We start from the raw sequence: 19109 nt of genomic DNA on the forward strand, positions 1-19109 counted from the left end.
TTATTATTAGAAAAGTAAAAGATAAAATAGAAAAAAGATAAATGGAAAGAATAAAATAAAGAAAAGATAAAGTAACAACTTTATATTTTTAATTATAAAATGAAACAATAATTTTGTAAAAAAATAAAAATAAAATAAATAATAATAATAATAATAATATTAATTATTATTATTATTATTATTATTAGAAAAGTAAAAGATAAAATAGAAAAAAGATAAAGGGAAAGAATAAAATAAAGAAAAGATAAAGTAGCAACATGTTTGACTTTAAATTAGAAAATATGAGAATATATCTGAGTTGGTATTTTGAAAATTTATGATGATCCTTTTTGGGCGATTATCACCCGTAATCTTTTCTATATGGTAATTTCCCATTAATTTAACCAATTTTGAATATTTTTTTTTTTTAAAAATTAAAATTAAAAAACAAAGTGAAACCAAATAAACCAATCCAACTCTGAACATCACAATCGAATGAATGGCGTGCCGCATTAATTTTCCTCTCCGGTGTCAGTTCGATGGGCCGATTTTATCGCCTACATGTAAACCTCAAAGCATTCGAATTCATCAAGTTCCCCAAATGGTAAGGAAAGAATTGTCCAGGAACACATACCCAATCCAGTTCGATTTTTTCGTTAAATTCTTCAACCCCTAATAGCCGTTTCACTCAGATTTCGTATTCCAACCATCGGCGCCGTTGCCTTATTACGGCCATGTCTCAGACGACGTCGGATAATAGGTCCCTTCCGGACGAGAAAATGCTAGTCAGTTCACTCTTCCTAAACCCTAATTTTTATCATGACTTATTCTCTTTTTCTAGGAAGCCGAAGCACTACAGTACAGATATGGTTTTCCAAACAAAAAATATTTCGTTTCTTTTTTCAGCAGCCTAATAGTTTAATCAACTGATGTGATGTGTTGACTTATTTATTTATTTATTGTTAGGTTTTTGTTCCTCCGCATCCCTTGATCAAGCACTGGGTTTCAGTTCTCAGAAATGAGCAAACCCCTTGCCCCATTTTTCGTAAGTAAATTTGATTCGTTGCTTCTGCATTGCTTCTTTTTCTGGCATGCGATTTTGGTGTTAAAGAAGAATTAGAGATTTACAGGCTGGGAGTTGGAGGTTAACTTTGTTTTCATATTTAGGAATTTTTTCTGAATTATGTTTTGTGAACCCTGGATAAAGCAAAATAAGGGTCGAAATGATGGTACCTTCTTCATTTTGATATATTCTATTTATTCTTTGTTTGATTGTGGCTGCAAATTTAGTTCCTGTTGCTTATAATTTCTACTGTTAAAGTGTAATGGTTTATGTTTGTGTTGGGTTCATGTTATATCAAGTAAGATTTCAATCTGAATAGAATTCATAGAGGACTGGCCTGTTTTTGATACTTGAGTCAAAATCTTCTGACATAAACATGATCCAGTTACTTGAGTGATACAAACATGATCTATTTACATGGACGTCATAAACATAACTTGCTTATGCCGATGACATGAACATGACTTATTTATGCCAATGACATGAACATAAATAATTTTTTCGGGTGACACAAACACTTAAGCATTTACATGGGTAACATGATAGAATTCCTATATCCTGTTTAATAAATACGTTAGGTTGAGTTAGGTCAAGTTGTGGCAAATTCAGACCACATAAGCTGTTAGTATATGTGATCAATTGAGAAGGTTATAATCAATTTAACATAATCCTATTTAATTGTTAATAAGGCTGTGTTTGGTTTCTGAAAAATATTAAGAAAAAAAATGATTTTCCCATGTTTAGTTTCAACATGAAAAATACGATAGAAATTAAAATATACTTTTGTGTTGATAGGCAACAAGTAAAATATAATTAAAATTAGTTGCAAACTTATGATTTTTTAAATTATGTAATCTTTATATAAAAAATTTAAAATAAGTAAAATGAGTTTGAAGTAACATATAAAAATAATTTATTGACTTTAAATTTACATTTTTTTTGTTTTCTTTTTCTTTCCTTTTAATTTGCCTCTCTATCTTCTTTCCCCCAATTTTTTTGAGAATCAAATGTAGCCTAAATTTATATAAATTGCAATCAAAATTGTTTTTCAATTGTACTTATTCTTACTTACCTTAATATTATATTGTCATTTCTCATAAAAAAAATTGTTTTTCAATTAATTTTTGTAAAAATGTCATAAAATAAATTTATATTATTGTTATTTTTTGATAGGCAAACAAGGATATATATTAATGAAGAAAGTGCCTAGAGAGAGTGCAACAAAGTATGCTTGATGTATACAATTAGGGCCAAAAATAGGCAAGCAAAAAGGAAGAGAGAACACAAAAAATAGTATATTATTAATAACAATGTTTTTTTTTCAATAATTTTAATAAGTATACAAAATTATATGAATTCTAAAGGGATTGTAAAAAGGAGCCATAATTGTGTCAACTTGATATGATAATTAAATGAGTCATATAGGGTGAAGTTGTAATTCTGTCAAGTAGATATGATTAATTGAATCAAACAAAATGAGTTGAAGAGGTTGAATTCTTAATCCAAATATGACTTTATTTAATAAATGGGTTAGGTAGGTTAAAATGATTACTAAACAAACATGGTTAAGTTCAATCTAACCTGCTAATTTATCTCATTTTCAGTTATGTTTGTGGGTCAATGTTAAAAATTGTTGGCTCTACCTAAGACCCTTGATGGGCATGAGCATTTTTGCATTGAATTTGGTTATCCTCTAATTGCTTGTATGGAATTGGAATTAGAAGCTCCAAATACACTTTGCTGTTTGGTTGATTTATATGCCTAATTTGGAATTATATTTAAATTCATTAGGTCAAAAACCATGGTATTAGCTTGATTTTCAAATTTTATGTAATTGAAAAATGCCAAATCAAGTCCCTAAGAATTCAATGCAGTTATAGAAATTATTGACATAATTCTTCATTGATAGGTAATTGAATATATTAAAGAGTTGTTAATATAAGAAGGCATAACTCAACTATGTGAACAAAATTGTTTACATAAATTTTGATCTCTTTAGTGCAAAATATGGGTGGAAGAGAGATTTCGTAAAAGACTCTCAATGTGGAAAAGTCGATACTTCTCTAAAGGGGCGAGACTTATGTTGATCAAGAGTACTTTGTCTAGCATTCACATATATTTTTTTGTCTTTATTTAATATTCCAAGGAAAGTCAAACTGAGGTTGGAGAAAATTTAAAGAGATTTCCTCTAGGGGGTGGTGCGTTGGAGAAAAAGATGTATCTTGTGAGGTGGTCAACAATGTGTATGGAGAAGAGCAAGGGTTTTTAGGTGTTAGACATCTTTCTTTGTTGAATAAGGCACTTTATGCTAATGGAATTGATAGTATGCAATTGAAAGAGGAGCCTTTTGGAATGAGGTCATTAGTGGAAATATGAGGAGGAAGACGAAGGATGGTGCTCTTGTGAAGTAAGAGTGGGATTACTTGTACTGTAGTTCTTCATTTGTGGTGGGTAATGGCAGGAGGATGAAGTTTTGGAAGGATAAATGGTGTGGGGATGAATCGTCATATGTTTTATTCTCTTATTTATATGTCTTAACTGTTTCAAAAGAGGCATGAGTTGTGGATTTATGGGTTAAGACAGGGGGAGATAGGTCATTGGAACTCCTATTTCTTTAAACCTTTAAATGATTGGGAAGTGGACGATGTAGAAGATTTATCTTCAAGATTGCAAAGAGGGGTTGTTGATACTATAGGGGAAGATAAGGTGGTCCAAATGAACTTGAGGAACAACATGTTCTTAGTTAAGTATGTATATGCTACTTTGGAACTAGCAGGATCGGTTTCCTTTCCAAATAGCGTAATTTGGAACTCTTGGGTGCTTTCTAAAGTTAGGTTTTTTGCATGCAAGCCTAGTTTGAGAAAGGTTTTGACAATAGATCAGTTTCAAAAAAAGAATGTGGTCTTTGGTTAATAGATGTTTTTTTGTAAAGATGAGGAAGAATCCACATATCACATCCTCCTTCATTAAGCCAAGGTTAGGGTCCTTTGGCAATTGTTGTTTACTCTTTTTGGTATCCAATGGGTGCAAGTTGCAACCATTAAGGAGGTTCTCCTAGGGTGGCATAGCCCCTTTGTGGGTAAAAGACTTCAAGAAGGTTTGAAGAGCAAGAGCAACTCCTTTGTGCATCTCTTGGATGGTAAGGAAGGAAAGTAATCAAAGGTTGTTTGATAATGAGGAGCATTTGGATCAATATTTGAAGAACTATTTTCTTAGAAATTTGTTTTCATGGGTGAAGATGTACATAAAGTTAGGTTGTATGTCTTTATTCGATTTTGTAGAGTGGTTGGGTTCTTGTTAAAATAGGGGGTCATTGTTTGTGTTCTCTCTTGTTCGATGTGCTTTTAGGTGCTATTTGTATATGTCTCATGTACTTTGGTGCTTCATATATTGGCACATTTTAATATATTTGCATTTTTTGCTTATATATTTTTTTTTAATAAAAAAAAAAAGAGCTTGGCAGCATGATTGTTGACTTGAAGTCAAAGTTACTTGGTTAACTTTAGATCTGATTTGGAGAAAGCTCAAGTATTGTTATTGAGGTTGAGTTGTTGCCCTTGCTTGAGATATGAAAGTAGCTTCTTCTTTGGCTTTTAACTACTTTGTAGTAGAAGGCTCAACTACTGTTTTTTCCTTAGGTTTTCCCCAAGATTTAAAGGAAAACAAAAAAATAATAGAGGTCATGAAAAGTGGAAACATTGGTTGCATAAAATTGTAGGTCTTTCTTTGTAGATAGCTTATTCTTTTAGATGGATGCCAGACCTGGCCAATCAAACTGCTGATATGCTGGCTAAGGGAGGTGCTTTCTTGTTAGTGGTGTTTGTTAGGGAGTTCTTAGCTCCCTCAACTTTGTGCTTTGGTTTTAGGGTCAGACTCTAGCTATTTTTTGTCCTTGTATCTAGCATTTCAGTTGTTTTTGTTGGTTTTCTTTCTTAAAGAACTGCTCATCTTTCATGTTTCTTTTTGATCTTTAATCTATGAATTTTGTTGCTTCCTGTCAAAACAAAATCATACAAAACTTGAAAAAGCTATTTAAAGCTTTGGGCATAATGGAACAAAACTCGAAATTAAGACTTAGGGGTTGTAGGGGTTGTTTGTTTTTCCTTTTTTAAGGCTTAAAGCAAGTTGCTTTAAGATTTAAGATAAAAGTAAAGAATTTTATTTTTTCCATTAAAACAAAATCGTCTTGGAAAAAGTCATAAGTTAAAAAACAAACTATTTTAAAAATGGTTTAAGTCTTAAAGCAACTTGCTTAACACTTAAGTCAACAAGAAGAAAAAAAAAACTTACATAAACTATTAAGACTTAAGTTTACTTGAGGTCTATTTAGATTTAAGACAAAAAAACAAACACCATCTTAGACAAATGAAGTGTTTTGGTTGCTAACTAGAAATCTCTCAAAAAGGCACATTTGCACCTAATCACACTTGGGATGCTGTCTCCAATTGAATACTTCCAAGGATTCTGGCAAAGGAAGTAGCTTACCCCACCCTCTGTTTTGCAGCTTTTAAGTGTTATTCAAAACATCACTGTGAAAAGCTGCACCGGTTAGAAATTGCATGGAAAGTACAAAATTCCTATTCCTAAGCCCTTTAGGTATATCCCATTGATTTACATATTACCACCATCTGCATGCTCATGTGGAATTGCCATTCACTTTTATCATTGAATGACCATTAGTGCCTCTGGAACCACCAACAAAACTGATTCATCCATGACTATGGAACACATGGTCTAGTTCTGCGTGTTGTATCAAAGTATTGATGTCAATTATACTGTTGAAAGCTTCTCTATATGGGATATTTACATTGGATGTTAATATGGGGAAAACTTTGTACTAATGATAGAAATTATACTAATGATAGAAATTACTGTGAAACCATGTTAACTTGAAATAAAATTATATGAGTTGTCAATACAAACAATAATGCATTATGCAACACTAGAATGAATCGATCAAGTCAAAATATTAATAAAAGAATGACTGCATGGAAGATATATGATGTATGAGATAAAATGAGTGTATATAGGATGATGCTAATAAGGAACCATATGGTGACTAAAATGATTTAAAAAATACTATGGGAAAGGCCTAAAGGGAAATATGAATGCAGGTTAATATTCACTAGTACCAGATGGAGAGATTATGGAAATGTATCAGGGATATTTCATGAGTTTCTCCCGGAGAAGGCTGTGAGGAATGGAGGTCGGATTATCAATGCTATTGTGAATTGGAGATCCTATTACAAAGGCTATGTCCCTTCATGTTTACACTATGGGCTATAAGAACTGGAAATATTGGAGATATTTAGAGATTTTATATATATATATATATATATATATTTTGTCTTTATAAGCTAACAGAACTTTTTTTTACATATTTTTTTTGTCTTTCTCATGCAAAATCCGAAACAGAGTTTTCAGATGGTTAGAACTGTAATCTTTGAGTTTTTACTCAGGATATTAGAGATCAATAGTCATTTCACGGGAAAAATTTATTACCCTGGAGTATGACTCATCTATCATGCTCCTTTCCACATTTTGGGATGCATTGACGCCTTTCCATTTTCTTTTTCCCTTCTTATTTTATACCTTTATTTATGTTATTTGTATGAGAGTGGATTTGCGAATACCTACCAAGAAACTACAACATTACATGTCTTTTCTACTTTTTGGTAATTGGTAGATGCTTATGTACCATGCTAAGATTGTTGGCAAAGATTTATTTATGTATTTATTATTGTTCTACCTTTTTAAGATAACTTTTTGTGAGCCTTAATTTTTTACTGTGGTTATAGGAAATGCAATGGCTGAGTTGGGAAGGCTACTCATGTATGAAGCCTCAAGGGATTGGTTGGTGAGATGTTGCATTGTGCATCCATTAGCTGTTATGATGCTGTTACTATTTTTGGTTTATATGCGTGCTTCCATACATCCACTTTGCCAGGAAGGTTGGTTTATTGTTGGGGGAGAAGTGGCTCCGGGGGCTTGTCACTTAAACCCTACTAGGCTACCATCCGTTTCCATTTTGAAGGATCCTTCACATTGAAGATTTGAGGTATCCCCTACCCATAAACAGGGGGCCAAGAATAGGAAGAGGGTTTATAAATTCTCTTACTTGGGAACTTGTGGTTGACCTTCATTTACATGGGAGTGGACCCTTCTTCCCCTGTATTGAAACTTCTTAACATTTCACTGACAAGGGTTCCATGAACTTTATTTTGGGAATGGCTTGAAATTGAATGGGTAGCTAGAAAAATAATCAGTATGAAACCAGTGTAGTCAAAATTTTCTTGAAGCCCCCTAGAAAATGGTGCTCATTTCATATTATTATGGTCTGCAACCTGGATATTATTTCACAATATTAATCTTTTTAAGCATTATTTTAGTTAAAGCATTGCATTTTGTGCTTATTCAGCCATATATGGGGTGTTCTTTTTGGCATCTTTTCTTTTTTCCTAGTAAATAATGTTAGTTTGAAGATTGGTGGATTTCTCATCAGATAGTAAATTCACTAAAAATAATGAATATTAGGAATTGCATGCACAATATGAACACTTGAACTCTTATCAAAATTGAACTACTTTTCTCAGTAATTCTTATGTCTTGTGACAATTCACCCAACCTTCTGATACAGTTCCAAAAGATTCACAATTTTTTGAAAGATGCCTGACAAAATCAGGTTGTATCTTGTTCACAACTAGGTTTTGTCTTTTGAAGAAGTTGAACCATAACATACTAATATGTGGAGTCCCTGCTTTATCAGCTTCTAGGGCTGCTGTTGGATTTAGTTGATGATTTTCTAATTTTTGGTCCTTTCACAACTATCAGCTACCAATATTCCTAATTATTAAGGATAAATCTAACCAAATATTTTATGTTTACATTTTTAAGACCTGATTTACTGCAGCCTACTGTCAAGGGGGAGATTCAGTCACCAATGGGGGTTGCTTCTGTTGAATTTATTGATCCAAGGGAGCCTGTGGCGGTAAGTGCATTACAGCAATTCTGTATCATTGGTGTTTTTTTTCTTCCCAGTCTGAATGAGATTGTGTTTTATAGTCTATCTCCATTCTGCATCATGTCAAGTCTAAACATGACTGTCCTGTTACTCATTACAATCGATTTCTGGCTAGCCTATTTATGTTTGTCATAGTTTATTGGCCATGATTGTATTTTGAGCCCATGATGGTCTTCTATAAGATCAGCTTATTTGACTACACTGAATGAGGCTTTTACATTGAGCTGTTCTCTCTCCTGATAATTTATTCTTCTAGCCATGCAGGTTGTTCCAATTCTGAGAGCTGGTCTTGCTCTTATGGAATATGCATCATCAATCTTGCCAGCAACGAAAACATACCATCTGGGTAAGTAAAGGTCCATGCATGTGGTCATATCAGCAAAGGGGGCTTGAAATTGAGTGTTTAAGAATGTTTACCCTAATCTTTTGAGCATGATAGGATCAGAAAGCCTATTGGCCATGCTATATAATAATTATATGTTGAAACTCTTTTCCCTTTTCTGAGGTTATTGAATATATGTTGTAACCATGTACTTTGGTGGGCCTTTTCCAAGCGCTTTTAATACAATTGCTTATTTACCTGTCAAGAAAAAAAAAAGTTGTAACCATAAGTATATAAACCTGGTAAATGTTTCCAATAAGATTATCCTCTCTTATGTGCTCTTATTTGCTTTGGATGGTCTTAACTTAGTCAATTCATTATCAAAATTATTTTATCAAACTGAAGTTTCATCTACCTTCATGCGACTGATCTCATGAGTAGTTTATACCTTGTATTTGATTTTGCAAATTTAGGGATAAGCAGAGATGAGGAGACACTTCAGCCAACAATATATTTGAATAAGTAAGAAATCCTTTTTATTTAATAGGGAGGTGTTTTCTTATTCATATTGGTCCTTAACATCCATTGTTCCTAAGTACATATAAATAGGACCTTTTCTCATTAGTTCTAGTTAAATATGATTTCACGTAAAAAAAAATTACTCCTACCAACTTTCATCTCTTGTTTCATTCTTTTTCATTTTTCCTATTTGGAGCAAATTCCAAACTTGATTTTCTTGTTTCTTGTTTGTGTATTTATGCTTGTTCTAGCCTGTGAGTCATGTGACATCTCATAATACGTTTTGCAGGTTACCTGACAAATTTCCTGAAGGGTCTCGAGTTTTTTTGGTAGATCCTATGTTGGCAACAGGTATTAGTTTTCTTCCAGTGTCATTAGTGCCCTGTGTCATGACTCATGCATAAAATTTTAATATGGAGTCTTTGATGGAAAGGTGAGTTCATCTGTCTGTATTTGTGTCTTTGATGGAAAACAAACAATTTATTCCATAGAAAATGAATTTCACAGTAAAAGAAGGATGAGCTATCCCTCAAAGAGTGGATCGACGTCTGTGTATATATGGAAAACAAAAAAAAATTATTCATAGAAAATGAATATAATAGTATAATAGGGATCAATTATTCTTCAAGGATTAGAACAATGATATTGCAGAATAAAGACAAGAAAGACTCTTAAAAAAATGTAAATTTGAAGATGGTAAGCATGTTTATTTAATTATAAGGCAAGCAACTTATGCCATAGAAAAATGAATATAATAGGTAGAAGAAGGATGAGCTATCCTTCGAAGTGAGGAATAGTGACAAAGGAAAACCATACCACTCCTTTTTATGTAGATTTTATTCGCATTGGACCCAATGGCCCTCATAGCTGTAAAATGTCTCTTTACATGATTAAGAGGAGTTCAATACATCTCCAGTGCCAAAAACTTCTTCCCTTAACTAATGCGAGAAATCACAATTACCCCCCATGCAAGCACAACATTCTCATTATATCCTATGAGATTGTGAGGGTAGACAGACACCCCTTATGGGGTCGGACAAGCACTCTGTCATGCCTCAAACCTACTCCAAGGATATAACGGTCATTTCATGCTTTAAGCTTAAAGGCTTAAAGTGTAAATGGCCTAAACAAGTATCTTATAACTGGAAATTTACCGGTTATCTCCTAATCGAAGTAAGTGTGCTACTTTCATCCAATACTCAATCTCCAAAAGTATTATTTGTAATAACGATCAAGACTAAAAACATCAATATACTTAGCTATTATTCAAAGTAACTTCAATCTTTAAACAATCCAATTATTCAATAATTGCAAACCATTCATTAAATATGCCTAAAGAAAAAAATATAAGTCTAAAGCAAATCCTAACATAGAACAAATTCTCACCCTAATCATCACTTCTTGAGCGTGGCTAAGAATTAGTCAATAAGGGGAGTGAGCTCAAAGCCCAAAAATGTAGTTTCATAGATCAAATATTTTCCATTTGGAATACAAAATTTACAATCATATTTGTAAAACTTTGTGAAGTTCATGCATTTTAGGATATTCAAAATTTTCAATCAAAAGATCATTTATGTCAGTAATGAATGCATGTCAAATCAAAATCAACTAATTCCAAAACATTTTTCACTCTTGCTATCAAACGAGGCTCAATTGAGTGGGACTTTGCAAATGGATGTTTCCATTTGGAAGAAATGTCCCCTTTTCTACTAGAACTATAAGGAGTTGTAATCCTTTCTCTCCCTATCTAAGAAGTAATATCCTCTCTGTTATATTTAACATGTTTTGGTTGACATTATGATAATTTGGATTTTTATCTTGAGGACAAGTTTCAATCTGAAAAATTTATTGTATTATTAGATAAAGCATGAAATTAATGATACCATAATTGATTACTGTTCTAATCAGTGAACCTCCATGCACAGAATGTTCTTAGCATGTTAGTAGCAAGGTGGTCAATAGATTTCAAATTCCAAAATATTTTATTTCTTTTATTGCTGATCCTCTCTACTGTGCATAAATCTTCTTTGTGATTGTGAATGATAGCTACTGAAATAAGCTTTGCATGTTTATAACATAACTAGTATAACTGTTTTATTTGTGAGGCATTTTATTCCTTTGTACAATGATTGAACTCTCTTTTGAAGAATATAGGTTTCTTATAGTATATTAATTGTTTTTAGGCGGCACTATAGTGGCGGCTCTGGACCTCATAAAGGAACGTGGAATTAACATTAAGCAAATTAAAGTGGTAAATGAAATAGTAGATTTCCTGTGTGTTTCATTTTAAGCTTATACGCAATTATTATTCCAATTAGCAATTCTGGCACAAGTGTGTGTGCACAATAAAGTAACAATAGTATAATGATGGTGGTATTGTAAGAACAATACTGTACTGGTGATGGTATGGCAATTTGGCGGTCACCAAGGTATGCGTATTTATGTTCAAAGTTTTTTCTGTGTTAATTTTTAGCCTGTGATGGATGGAATAGGTGGTGACAGATTTTTTATGGGTTTATTCTGTTTGTACGAGTCACTAGCAGGTTTGTCTTTGTCCAAATTGAGTCACAGCCTAAAGAGCTGGTCCTGTTCACAACATGCAATGTCAAATAGAAGATTGGATCCTCCATCCATATATTTATTTTAGCTGAAAGTTTCATAATTTTAAAATTTCTTGCATATAATTTTGTGTTAAAAAAAAAGGGAGCATGCTTCAGAAAGATCGTTCCAAGTTCCATGTGGAAACTTTCTAATCAAGCTAATCATTTGAAAAGTTGATCTGCCAAACTTGACAGTTGGAGGCTCCCAGTCATTTTTTTAATGCTGAATTTGACAAGAGCATTCAAACCCAATTTTTTCAATATGATGAGAATCCAGTGATAGTTGCTAAAGAGGAGAGACGCCTGGGGGATGCATTTAATTTCAAGAAATTGGGTAAAAACATCCTTAGCCCTAACCTAGATAATCATTAAAGAGATTACTGAGCAGGTGGCATCTGGGAGAAAATCTCTGACGTCGGTGAGAAAATTTTCTGTCTAGCAATTTTTTTGCCTGCATTAATCTGGTTGTTTTCATTCTTATAAATTCAAGTTGCTGCTGTTTGCACAGAGAGTGATTTCTCCTTTTAACAAGATGTCCTCTTAATTTCATGGGCAGCGATATGTTCAACTAAGGTTTTTGTACTCTAGATCAACCTTTGTGGAACTTAGGGACAGAAATCGTCCTATCACTATATTGCTGATGATTTTGAGTTTGTAAAACACCATAAAGTCAAGTTCTATCGAGTCTTCATTTTGCATGTTCACACACAGGGAGGGAGGGAGGATTTAATAACCATTACCTTTCTATAATTAGAACACTACTAAAGTAAACTACCATGTCACAGATATCTGCTGTAGCTGCTCCTCCAGCCCTTCAGAAGCTCAGTGAGAAGTTCCCTGGGTAATAATGTTATCTGATTAAATTTCATAACTTGTATGAAAGTAACCATTCCTTGAGCTCTGAACATCTTCTTGTTTTTCATTTCTCAGGCTTCATATATACACAGGAATCATTGATCCAACTGTCAATGATAAAGGGTAAGTACCTATTCTTGATGTCATGCACAGCAGTTCGCCTAGTAATACAGGAATTGGCGAACTATTTTCATTTTACCTTTATATTGATTGGAGGCACTTTCAGGTTTATAATTCCTGGACTTGGAGACGCTGGAGACCGTAGTTTTGGTACATGAAGCCGCACAGACTGGCATTGAGGCAGCTATTTATCTTTTGCAATTTTGACTGCATTGAGCGAATTCTCAGTTCCGAAGGCCTGCTGATTCTTTTATTGGAGTTCGATCAGATGACACTTTGCTTTAAGGATTTTTTTTTCCTTTTTAATTTTCTTCCATTGGGTGAGGAAATTATGGGTCACCTAATCTCTATGGAGCAAAATTTATATACTGTCTGGATTTTTTTTTCTGAAAGAACTGTGGTGTATCGAGGAAAATTGCATTTTCGGCCTATATTTGCCCACCAGAGCCTGCAAGATGCAATGGGCTTGAGGGTGAGGGGATCAGACCAATTATTAGATATATCATTGAATTTTTGAAAGGAAGTTAAGCCATTAACAAGCTGCTGGATCCTATATTTTCTGATATTTATTTGCCAAAGCATTATTTATTTTAGTGACAATTTTTCATAATTAGTCCTAAGTAAAATACGTTGTTATTTCTTGAGAATGACCTTGCTAGAATTCTCATTATTGGTTTGCTGAATTCTTATTCTCTGGTTCCAAAGGATCGATCTTATCCCACTTTATAAGATTGTAAAGTGTTTGCTTATCATTGCTTCTTGTAATCAAATTCCTATGAAATCTGCACAAAAAATGTTAAAATAATTTTGGAAGTGGAAATGGTCGAATCAAATAAATGATGTAGGACAGGAGATTTTTGCAGAAGCATTTGAGGGAACCAAAGAAGTTGGCTGAAATTCAATTTTATAGTCAGAATATTTGTCTGCAACTCAGAGTAGTTCTTCGGGTGACCAGACTTGAGCAACACCATTCTGAATCCAATAATTTTTTTTGGTAAAATGCAGTCTCCTTTCTTAAATTAGATTAGCTTTGAGGCTGATTTCATCAGGAGCTAATTAGATTTTGGGACGTGCATAAGCAGCTTGAAACAGTATAGAGTGGGAGATGGGTGGTGACAGAGGTGGACCATGGATGAAGGCCATTGGTCTTTCCTCTTTTGAAGGCAATTCTGTGATTAAGCAATGGGAAAGGTAGGTCATTTTTTTGGACTTATTAATGCTGTGAGCTTGCAAATTCTTATGTGTAGAAAATTATTCCAAATTTTAATACCTGACAACTAATTAAAATTATATTTACAAGGTGGCGTCAAACTGAAAGCAACAGTCCATTTTTATATTTTTTTAAAGACTTAAAAATGGGTTTTGGCTATGCATTAATATAAAGCACGAAGTACACCAGAGCATTGGAATTCCCATGACCCTACGTTTTTATTTCAATATTAAAAGATTTTTTTGGTAGTAGAAAGATAAACAAAGTTAACAGAGAAAATTGAGGAGGAAAATTAACTAGGACACTAGTCCATGGAGTCAAATGCCACATTGTCATTTGATTTCAACAAGCACTACTGCAACGTCCACCCCATCCCCATCCCCACCACCACAACCCCTCCTCGTCCTCGTCCTCGTCCTTGTCCTCCTCCTCCATCAATGCCACCATTAAGCCCACCACCAAAGCCTACTTAGGCTCACGTTTCTCAACCATATTACCACGTCCTTTGCATACAAAACTTACAATTGTTGTGTAGCAAAAGGTTATGCAAATAAGTTTAATTTAAAAACATAAAAATAAAATAATTCACATGAAAATACGTTTTAACGTGATTTAATCAATTATCCTTATATTCATGAATGAGAGAAAATCATTTCACTATACCATATAAAGTATTACAGAAAAAAAAAATCAAATATAGTTATTAAGATTTTAAAACATCTTATGTTTTCTCACTTTTTTTATCTATATGTTAAACCACGAGCCCCTAATTAGTAAATTTCATTCTCTCTCATATCTCTTTCCATGCATAATTTTTAAAAGGTCATCTTTTATCACATACCTTAAAATATTTATAAAATATATTATTAATAACTCAAATTCAATAAAGTAACCCTTATTTTATAAAACAAATATAATATTATAATAATATATCAAATTAAAAAATATTCTATACAAAATAATTTAGATTTGGGATTCTTTTCAATAATAAACATAATGAGTGTAGGTGCCACACCCAAAATTATAATCAGACCGTGACTTTCATCTTCTTTGGATTTCTGTTGGACAAGCATGAATTAATCTATTAATTGCTCTTTTGTAATTGAAGAGAGAAGAAATTTCGTCTGGTTCTTGGTAGGTTTTCGGGTCATGAGAATTGAGAAGTGAAGATTGAAGGAAATACTGGAGTTTTGTGTGCATGGCTTCAGCCAAATTCAGACGCATGTCATGTAAGTAACTTTACGGCAGCCGTTTCCCTCGTAGCCAATGCCATGCTTGCCTTGTTCGTTTACCGCTCCCTACCCTGTTCACAGCCAAACCGAAAGAAAAGTCACCCAATTTCCTTGGATGGGAACTTGCAATCTGGGCCACTCTCAACTCCCTTATGATGGGCCCACTTTTAGCCACACTCCTCGTTGGTTCGCAGGTGAGTTTTGGTGGAGTTAAAAGGTAGTTGAAACAAATGTGTAGTAATTCAAAAAGTCTCTTGGCTAACTTTATGAAGCAAATAATAATTTGTATCGAATACGGAGGTTAAAATAAATTAAAAGATATAATAAGTCATGTTACCATTTTATTTTATTATATCACATGTTCTAGTGATATTTTAAATCATAAATATTAATGCTACTAAGGAAAAGATTACTTATTAAATTATAAGTTATAAAGGGATTTTCAAATAATATTAAATATTGGAGAAATTCTTCTTCCTGTATCTGAGGTATAAAGCATGTAAGCTACCAGTTAATTGTCTGCTTTCATAATTACAAAGATAAGAAAATTCAGTTGAAGGCTTGAAGGAATGATTGAAGTTATGACTGCATTGGATCCAATTTTGCGCCAGTGTAAGTAAAGCTTTATCACAACCTTGTTGGGAGACGGATCCTTCTTGAGGCCATACATTTCTGTAAGCAAACTTGACTATTTGAGCCAAATCGATTGTAAGAGTCAAGAGGAAATGGACACTAAAGAGGAATTTACTTACCAAATTCCTTCCATGAAGATCACTTTAAACTTCCGTATGACCCATGAATATAATCATCATTCAAATTCACTAAAATGATTATTCTTTATTTTCATTTTTTATTATTATTATTATTATTATTATTATTATTATTATTTCTCTTTTCCACTTTTCTTAGCCTATGAGTTATCCCAGAAAATGAGAGAAATTGTTATAATTAAAAATTTTCCCTTCACAAAATATAGGGTAATATCAAAATAAACTTTGAGAAGATTGAAACCCTTACCATGGAATGAACATTATAACATACTTGTCTACAGAATAAAACTTATTCACTTGACATCATCGACATGTTGAAATCAATTATGACTTCAACTCCCAGATCCACCACCTTCATCATCACTCCTGTCCAGAGCAACCATGTGCCACCATCTATATGTCATAGCTCTTCTGGTGGTTGTGTATGGTGGTTTGATTTCTTTCTAACTAAACAAGTTAAATATTTATCTTTAACTTAACTATTAATATTTATTTTATTATTATTAGTTTGAATTATAGTAGAATATAAAGTTTGAATTATAGTACGAGATAGAGTCTAAATTATAGTAGAACTCAAATATATTTATATATAAATATTCCCTAATGAGAATGTTAGGACATAATTTCCAAAATTCTCTTTAATTCATTACTTTCTTGTTGTCTTTAGCCTAGTTTCATATATAAGACATATTACGATTAGAATGGCTGCAAACCTAGATGCGCATGCTATGAGCCTAATAACATACCCTTCCATTTTCCTTCAAGAGACTGATCGTGGGTTGTCAACTTCGAAACTTCCATTGATTATGTAAGTGTAATGGCAAGTGTTTGAGTTGGTGAGAATTTCATGTAGAAATTTACGATTCATAACTTTACTTTTGATTGGCTTTTGGTTTATTGGAATTTCTTGGACTCTTACATGAATACCATATATGACTGGTGGAATAGAAATGTTACCTTACAAGAATATGAGTTCATACCAGTTCATGAAATTGGGTAATTCATCATAAACGGTGGTATACTACATTCTAATTAGAAGAATAACTTATCATAATCATTGAAATGATTTTTTCATAATAAGTATACTAGTGTATATAGTTAGACATTGAACATGATTTATTATGAATCATGATATTATCTATCAATTAAGTAATCATAATGCACCAAATTACTATCTTACATTGACTCTCAGCCTTAAGAAAATAATAAGCTCGTGATAAAATCTTTAGTGGTTTTGACCTATAGATAAGACCTTAAGATTATCATATATTCTATACGAACTGAATCATGATTGATTAAAGTAGATAACAACATATACTTTTAAGATAAACATCATAATATCTCATGATAAGATTCAATCATTATGTTTACTTGAGTGATACTAAGGATTTGTGATCAAGAAAACTATTATCATAATTTTCAATGTTTTGTGGAATTTGATATATTCTCTTTATGAGGTAGAATATGTCAATTGATCACATGATAAGAGGATGTGAGACTTAAGGATTGAAAATGTAATCTTAAGAGGTTGATAACATTTACCTTATTAGATTCCAAACACCAATTCATGGGGAGTAACCATGTAATGGATAATAGGTCATAGACCCAAACTTCTTATTTTGATTTAATTTTATAGGATACTTAAGTGTAATTAAATCTCTTTAACGGAGTGTTGAGTTAACTTTAAAATTAGATTTTGAAGGAGCCAAGATTTTCTTATAGGTCCTAATGGTTCTCACTCGAGCTCATATTCCTTATCAACATAGAAACTTGAGGTTTTTTGGAGAATTAATTATTTATGTGCATAAAAGCATTTTGGTAAAAATATGAGATTGTACGAGATTTTATGATTAATTATTTTTAGTTTTTTTATATTAAACTAATTAATTAATTAAAGTTCAATAAAACTAAATAATTAATTATGACTAGTCGATGAAATCAAGCGATTCAAACCTAAAATGTACTCAAGTTACTTAAATCTAGAAAAACTTGACCATTGTCTTTTAGACAGAGCTACCATCCTCCCCTCCCTTAAGAGGGTTATGTAGTCACTTTACACAAGTGGAAGGTTGTGTAATCATTCTATACAAGTGCCAAGGTCTAGAGAATGAGTGATTAGGTGGAAGATCATCATAGTAAATGAGATCATCTTGTTTGGTTAACACTTTGATATAGAAACATTTAAATGAAAGGTACATTTTGTAAGCCTTAAATTAATCTACAATTTTTAATATTTATATCACTAAATTGCATAGATTTAGCTTAGCGTAGATTTTGCGTCCATAGGTTGATTAGAGAGCATGCACCTATAATGTAGGATTGTCCCAACACTTGAAATAAATGTGTAATTTAGGAAGTCCTAGTATTTGTGCAACATATGCACTAAGTTGATCTTTTATTGACTCGATATGATATGAATAAAATAAAAGATGTGATAATAAATTGACGATGAGACGTAATAAATTATCTTATCACTTATTATATATCATTTTCAATCAAATATAAAATAAATTAAAGAGTTAAAATATATATATATATATATATATATATCAATCATAAATTTATATTTCTTATCATTTTTCTTCATTTTTTTCAAATTTCTATATTACTTATTTTATAAAACAAATAATTTTGATTAAAAATTAAATTTGTAATAAAAACCTAATATATATAAGTTATTTTTTATGTTTAATAATATAATATTATATTTTATTTAAATTTTAAAAATTTAAATTAATCATAAATATTGAAAATAAAAAAAATTAAAAAATTATAAATTATAGAATTATTTTTGAGGTAGCAAATGCTAAAATGCAATACAGAAAGCAGAAGTAGTTGGTATATTGGTTCATATAATATGAAATTAATTATTTTAAATTTAATAGTTACACGGTCTAATATTTACACCCAAACTAGTGAAGAGCTGAAATTGGTTTTCAGAGAGCTTATTCATTCTGAATTCCTGCAGGCAACAGCGTCTAATTAAGACAGCAAACTCCATGAACACATCAAACTATAAAAAATTTCCTTTAATGTAAATATAATATCTACAGTTACGAAGTACAAGAAACGTATTTCACAAAATATATTTTCTACAATAACAAACGTCACAAAATCAAGAATGAGGCCACGCCAATTAAGCAACTGCAACATCATTTTATCACTTGATTTCAGCAAGCGCCAGCGCCAGCGCCACCTCCACCTCCACCTCCACCACCACAGCCTCCTCCGCCAGCGCCAGCGCCACCGTCACAACCTCCCCCTCCACCACCAACGTGGACAGCCCCACCTCCAAAATCTCCTCCTCCACCACCAACGTTGACAACCCCTCCGCCCATACCCCAATGGCCACCAGACAGACGGCCAGGTCTGCCATTATAACCTCGCGCCCTGCATAGAAGACCTACTACCACAGCCA

At 32.5% G+C, this 19109-nt stretch overlaps 1 protein-coding gene across 2 annotated transcripts; it reads left to right on the forward strand.

The window, feature by feature from the left end:
* The first annotated feature begins 460 nt into the window (after window positions 1–460).
* Window positions 461–13072, forward strand: LOC117919559 (uracil phosphoribosyltransferase). Of its 2 annotated transcripts, XM_034836722.1 has the most exons (12): window positions 461–583; window positions 672–764; window positions 946–1024; window positions 6841–6899; window positions 7953–8030; window positions 8328–8409; window positions 8859–8907; window positions 9194–9255; window positions 11088–11155; window positions 12290–12345; window positions 12435–12482; window positions 12586–13072. In XM_034836722.1, exons 1-12 carry the CDS (start codon window positions 479–481, stop codon window positions 12635–12637), a joined length of 831 nt encoding a protein of 276 aa, XP_034692613.1. In that variant the 5' UTR covers window positions 461–478; the 3' UTR covers window positions 12638–13072. The 2 variants fall into 2 exon arrangements, with proteins under 2 accessions (XP_034692613.1, XP_034692612.1); XM_034836721.1 differs by lacking the exons at window positions 12290–12345; window positions 12435–12482; window positions 12586–13072 and adding an exon at window positions 11700–11922.
* The last annotated feature ends 6037 nt before the right edge of the window (window positions 13073–19109 follow it).

Source organism: Vitis riparia, chromosome 8, assembly GCF_004353265.1.
Source record: "Vitis riparia cultivar Riparia Gloire de Montpellier isolate 1030 chromosome 8, EGFV_Vit.rip_1.0, whole genome shotgun sequence".
Taxonomy (NCBI): domain Eukaryota; kingdom Viridiplantae; phylum Streptophyta; class Magnoliopsida; order Vitales; family Vitaceae; genus Vitis; species Vitis riparia.